The sequence below is a fragment of the Pteropus vampyrus genome, unplaced genomic scaffold (assembly GCF_000151845.1).
Source record: "Pteropus vampyrus isolate Shadow unplaced genomic scaffold, Pvam_2.0 Scaffold86, whole genome shotgun sequence".
Taxonomy (NCBI): domain Eukaryota; kingdom Metazoa; phylum Chordata; class Mammalia; order Chiroptera; family Pteropodidae; genus Pteropus; species Pteropus vampyrus.
The window spans coordinates 1,674,272-1,680,749 of record NW_011888867.1 but is presented as its reverse complement, the minus strand read 5'-3'; the positions used below and the strand labels follow the sequence as shown (position 1 = coordinate 1,680,749).

Here is a 6,478-nt window from a genome sequence, read left to right as displayed (position 1 = left end):
CCTAAAAATGAAATAAGTGGATGAAAGTAGGTACAAACTGGAGCCAAGTATGAGGATGACAGAGGGCCAAGTGAGACAACCTCTTCACCTGTCAACGGAGGGAGCCGCGTCTGACTGTGCGCTGTCTGGGAAATGAAAACCCAGAGCAGTACGGATGGACGTGAGGCTCAGAAGTGTTCTCGGAGCAAAGACGGTGTTGGGCTTTCCCTAGAGAGAACGTTGTGCGATACAATGAACAACATCCCTAAGAATAGCGACGCAGTGCTGGCTGGGCCATGTCTGAGAACAGCTTTGAGACAGACCTATGTCGTCACGCACATCCCAGCGAGCTCAGGAAAGTTCAGGAAAAGCAGGTGGGGCGGGGGGCAGGCTCTGCCCTTCAGCACTCAGCTGTCCGCTGATTGAATTGAATCCAGGAAGCTATTTTAGAGCCGTGTTCAAACTGGGGTGCCCTAGAGCCCTTGGGTGCCAGGGAAGGGTGTGACTCCCCCCCCCACACACACACACACCCCTCACTTTCACGAGAGAAGCTCCCCATTATCTGTTTTCTAGGCCAAGTTCTTCGAGGGATTTTGCTTAAGCAAAAGTGTTTTGCTACCAAAAAAAAAAGGAAGGGAGGTCGTTGGTTTGAAACCACTGCTTTATACTATCTGGGAATTTGGATGATGGTGGCTGTCTGCTGAGCTTAGTTCCTCTCAACTAAGTTTGTGATAAATATTGAGTGGCTGCAGGCTCAAGGCCTTTTCCATGGAAAATGCCTGGAGAGCAAGTGTCAGTAAAACACAGGCACACGAGCCTTCATGGACAGTGTCTGAGAGCTGGGTTAGTATCTTTTTGTAAGAATGGAAGAGACTTACATGCTCCTAACCTCCTGTCCCAAAAGATGGCCTTCCTTCCCCCGTGAATTTTGTGAGCATCCAATCGGATTGCCAGATTTTAAAGGGGGTAAAACTAAACAAAACAGGAAGCCCAGTGAAATCTGAATTTCAGGTAAATGACAGTTATTTAGAATAAATATGTCCCAAATATTGCATGAGACCTATTTACACTAAAAAAAATTTCTTTGGTTTCATTCTGAAATTCAAATTTAACTGAGCATCCTGTGTTCTACGTGGCAACCCCACCAACAAACATGTCCTGAGCACCAAGCAGATGCCAAGGGGGTAGGCGCTGAAGCAGAAGTCGCAAGATGGCAGCCCACAGATGTATTTCATTTGGCTTATGGGTTTTCTTTTTTCTTAAGTAACATTTCAAAATACGGCATTAGCATGGAATACTCTGGTTTTTCAGCCTCTCTGGAAAATTCGGAAGATGTGGCAACACTAGGCCCAGGGTCCCATGAGCCGCCATCTTCCAGGCCCTAAGAAGGCCCCGGGCTTGTGGGTTTGCTGCCGTCCCCACCTGGCTCACCCCACCCACTTCCTTCCCTTCCCTGGCCTCTGTGAGCATCAGATCGGTGGCCCCAATGGATGCTCAGGGCTCTCGGAGCGCGTTCCCTTCCCAGCACCCCTGCACATTTACCTGCCGGACTATCAGTCTGTGAGGCAGGCCCCAGCTTGCACCCTCTCTCACTGTTGTGTCCCCCACACCTAGGGGATGCTCTTTCATCAGCAAACGGTCCCTGAGGTGTGGGGTCTTCAGGAGACCTGGGTCAGCAACAGTAATCAAACCCCAGGAGAATGGCAAGCTCCAGATTTGTGGTGATGCTGGCTCCCACACGGGCCCCTGCTGTCCCCACCCGGGAAGTTGATGCTCCTGGCTTCTGTCGTGCCTGGGCCTGGGGGTGCCAAGGTGGATGGACACCCATCTGGATGTCTGTAGCCTCTTCCACTAGTCTGGGAGGCTCTGCTTCCAGCTAAAGCAGACTTGTCCCCCAGAGGAGTGCAGTGTGTCCCCAGGGTCCCTCGGTTGACCAGCGTCCTCCTCTCAGATTCCTCTGGAATCTGGAACAGAGACCCCCTGGGGCTCAGCAGGGCAGGGGGGCATCACCTGAAAGCTGCGTCCCTTCTGCAGACCCCCCCATTCGTCCCTGGGGAAGCCCCCACTCCCCATTCGTCCCTGGGGAAGCCCAACATTCCATCCAAATGGGTGGCATCTAAAAGTTGAGAGAAAAAAATCCATTTTTCTTTGATGCAAAAGGAAGCAGTAAGCTAAATTTTGTCAATATTCTTTCTGTATTAAAGAGACGAATGTTTGTAGAGGTCGTGAAGAACAAGATGCAGAAGTCAAATCTCCAGGTGAGCCAGGAGAAATGGGAAAACAGTAGGATGTCAGCAAGACCCCACAGACAGTAATCCCACATCTATTACGTATTGAGCATTTAGTATGCGTCAGGCTCAGAGCTGAGCACTCAATGTGCATTATTTAATCTTCACAGCAACCCCATGGGGTTGGTGTGTTATGATCCCCAGTTATCACACGGAGTGTCTAAGGCTTAGAGACTTTAAGTAATTTGTCCGGAGCCACACAGCTAAGCAGGAGAGCTGGTATGCAACGAGGAGCCGACACCCAGGTGAGCGCTGCTTGCCTTCCTGGAGGTGATAACACGTCCAGGTAATACATCTGATACATTTCTAGCAGCCTTTCTCTTGAATTTCAAGGAAGCATATCCTTTAGAATTCTCTTTTTTAAGAATCAAGTTTTAAATCTGTGGAAACGGTGCCATTCACAATTCAGCCCTAGAACTGGAATTGGCCCAACCCACAATCCCGCTGTGCAGAAGGTAGGAGCGAGCTCTCAGGAAGCTTGAAAACACATTTTAGTTGAATGAGAGAGAGGAGATAGATTCGAGTTTGATAAAAGGCCACAATCATTCTGAGACAACAAAATTGTCATGGGAAAAAAATTCTTTCCTGGGTAAGGGACATTTTTGGAAAACAGAAGCCTCTTCTCAACCAACTCACAGTTGTCCTAAGACTAGAAGGTGGTTACTATCCAGAGCAGGATGCTAGGACAGAGAGCGTCCAGAGGGCCCCCCTAGATCTGAGACCTTTGCCACCCCGCAAAGTGGGAATGGCTGGGCGGCTTGTCACTTATCTATTCATATATGTGGCTGAGCCTGGGAGCAGGCAGAAACCACCCCACAGCTAGATTTTGTCTGAGGTCCCCCTGGGGACGTAAGATGACAGAGGAGATAATGGGGTGGGCCCTGGATATTGTAGCAGCATTGGCTGCTCTGAGACAGGAAGCCTGCGGGATTTCAGGCTGTCTCTGGGCTTAACAGAATGCAGGCAGATGGCGGTGCTTCAGCTCAGAGCAAAGAGCGAGCTCCCCATTCTTCCAGCCCCACAGCCCAGACTTGGAAGTTTGGCGTCTAGGACCTCCTCGGTGCATAAAGGTTTGCTCCAGATTGCTTGCAAAGTGTAGCTCAGGGTCTCCTTCCTTCACACTGTGCCTTGACTCCTTAGGGGGATGGAGCCATCATGACCACCTTGAAAAAGACAGGACATGTAACATCTGCTTATAAAAGAGCCTCCATCTCTAGCAGGCTTCGGAACTGGCAGCTCCTTCCTTTTTAAGGCTGTGGGGTTTTGTTTTCTGTCCTCCAAAATGCCATTCGTTGATTTTTTTTTTTTTTCATTACAGCTAACAGTCTTTTATAATGATTTGTCAGCTGTATGCTAAAATCTTCTAGTTAATAAATATTTATCGAATACCTAGTCTAGGCCACCTACTGTGCTAACCCCTAAGGATGGAAGAGTAAACAAAAAAGTACCCTTCCGGCCCTGACTCATTCAACAAATATTTACCAAGAGCCTACGATGTGGCAGGTACTGTCCAGGTGTTGAGGTTCACTCATGAATTCTCAGTGGTGGCAGTATTACTCCGAGAGAGCAAACATTTTTTTTTTTTTTTTTACTGTGTAAAGCACACGGGGATTAAAGCATAGAGAATATAGTCAATAATATTGTAATAACTATGGTGCCAGGTGGCTACTAGACTAATCAGGGGGATCACTTTGTAAGTTATATAAATGACTAACACTATGCCATACACCTGAAACTAATATAAAATAATATCAAATGTCAACTGTAAATAAAAAATAAAAATAAGTAAATAAAATACTCCAAAGTTAAAAATGCATAAAGCACAGATATACATACGGTGCTATCTGTAGTATTAAAATTTCTTAGGTGTGGGTGCAATTAAGAGAAAATGTGAAGACGGCTCATTAGCGAGGGACGATAATGAAAGAAAGGGTGGGAAACACTGGTTTAGATCAAGGAAGAAACGCACAAAACTGCCTTTCTGGCTTACGTTCTTGGGCCATTTTTTAAAAAAATAAATAAGTACTAGGAATGATGAAATCATTACTTTGTACAAATGTTTTGAAGACAAAGGACAGTGGACTAAGCTCAGAAGCATATTTCACGGGGACCCGCCCGTCCAAGGGCCAGCAGAGGCCTCCTGGGAGAAGGGTGGTTTAAACGGAGGCCCGAGGCTGGGTGGGAATGAATGGGCTGGGGTCTTTCCAGAGCCGATGCTTGGAGTCAGTCACCTGCAGCAGGCCTCGGGTTATGTTCTGAGTTAATTTCCATCTGGGCGTCACTATGTTAATGACGGTCCCTATCCCTGCCTTTTCATTCTAAGAGTGAGCCATGTGGCTCCGAACATCTGTGGACAGAAAAAAAAAGGGAGGGGGGGGACATATACTAAACCTGGCAAGCTCAGGGAAGGCCAGCATGACGGACCCTACAAACTCAGAGAGCGGAAGTAACCACATAGGATGGTCCAAACATAAAAATTCCTAACTCGAAGCAGGTCATAGCGGGTAGTCACATCCTAGGCCTGTAGCTTCCTTGACCAAGGTCAGTCCTTACCAGCAGTGAGCCCGTCTATTATCTTTTTGCATCTGAGATAACACACTTTTGAAATGTCAGGGTCATCTCCTTTTCCAGACCCCTCAGGGCCCAACCAGGGCACCAGGGCAGGAGGCCACAGAACCCTCATTGCCGTCTTGCCCCACGTACTCTCTCTGCGTGCTGTAAATGTCAGTTACCAGTTAACATCGTACCCACCAATGGAAAAGAAGCGCGTGTGTCTCTATTTTACTTTTTTATCCACTTCCTGAGATTTCCCTGCTTTGCTTTCTCCCGCCCCCTTAACCCACCACCAAAGGATTTCATGTGACCCTCCTTAGGTCTCCTCCTTTGATTCTAATGTATAAAATAAGCTACAAAACTGCTGTTCTCTGGAGCATTTTCTCAGTCTGTTGAGATTTTGCTTCCTGGCAATTGTCAATTTGGCTCAAATAAACTCATAAAAATTCTCTACAGATTTGGACGTTTCTTACATCGACACATGCAAGCTGAATGCATGGCACTCGCCTGTTGTCCCCAGTTGAGGGTGGACCCTCCCAGTGTCCCCTGTCCTTCCTGCCCGCATGTGCATTTTCACATTCCCCATTCCCCACCTCTTTCTTTTCCCAGTCAACCATCCTGTCTGCCTTCTGCTGTCCGCACCCTTGTCACTCAAAAAAGTGGACCAAAACTTGCTGCCCGGTGCTTCCTATCCCCAGCTCGTGGGGCCAGGGGGACCCTGGACTGGGGACTCTTTCCTTTTAACAACCTTCCTGGCAGCCAGCCCCCCACACTGGGTCAGGACACTGGCATTTGGGAACCATCCAGAGCCAGCAATTTTATTGAAAATCAAATTAAAAGCGCTATAAAGGAAAGGTGGTTTCAAGGGAAAAGGTTTTGAACTTTTGCTGCCAGCTTTCATTTTCCCTGGCCTCCTGACCATGTTATACTTTGTGGGCTAGTGTAGCAATGTTAGCCCTTCTCGCCCTGGAATGATTTGGAACGCAGCGTCTCAAAACACATCCAAGGCTCCCGCCAGCCACCGGCACAGGTTTCAGGAGGTAATGCTTAAACCTGTCTTAAAGCAAAAAGAGCTCAAACGGTGGTTCAACGGCCCCTTCCATTGAAATCCACCCAGAATCTCCTCTCAGCCCCTGAGGAAGACAGCACGGATATTCTGGTCCCTATTTGACAAATGAGAAAACCAAGGGTCACGTAGTAAGAGGCAGAGCTGAAATTCAACTACCCACAGCCCCCTCCCCCCCAGGGGTATGTGTGTCCTCATGGTTGGAGTCAAATGTGCAGAATGTAGGGCTGGAATTTGAAGCCCGTTGGAAAGAATCTTGCAAGTTACACTATCTACAGTAGGTGCAGAATGAACTGAGAGAGCCTTAGGTTTGCAATGAATAGAATCTATGCAGGCAGAGGGAGGGGGCTTTTTGTAAGGACACTGAAGTGAGCGCTTCTTAAAAACTAGAGGCTAAAAAAGAGTCCGGCCTCAAAAGAGAAACGGGTAAATTGTCAGATCCCAAGTATCACATCTGTTACACACACACCTCCTCTCTGCATCTCTCCGAATCTCTGCTGATATTGTCTCTTTCCGGTCATGTGACAGGAAGGGATGACCTCAAGGTCCCCCAGCTCAAACAACCAGGTCAGGAAGCAAGTAGCATCTCAGA

The 6,478-nt window shown here is 47.9% G+C and overlaps 1 protein-coding gene across 1 annotated transcript in view; it reads left to right on the top strand.

Moving 5' to 3' along the window:
* Nucleotides 1-6,478, top strand: part of LOC111742102 (forkhead-associated domain-containing protein 1-like) — a 14,853-nt gene that overhangs the window by 4,177 nt on the left and 4,198 nt on the right. The window contains exon 3 of the mRNA XM_023532652.1: nucleotides 2,184-2,237. Within this exon, the coding sequence (XP_023388420.1) occupies nucleotides 2,184-2,237 (54 nt within the window). The remainder of the gene's footprint in view (nucleotides 1-2,183; nucleotides 2,238-6,478) is intronic.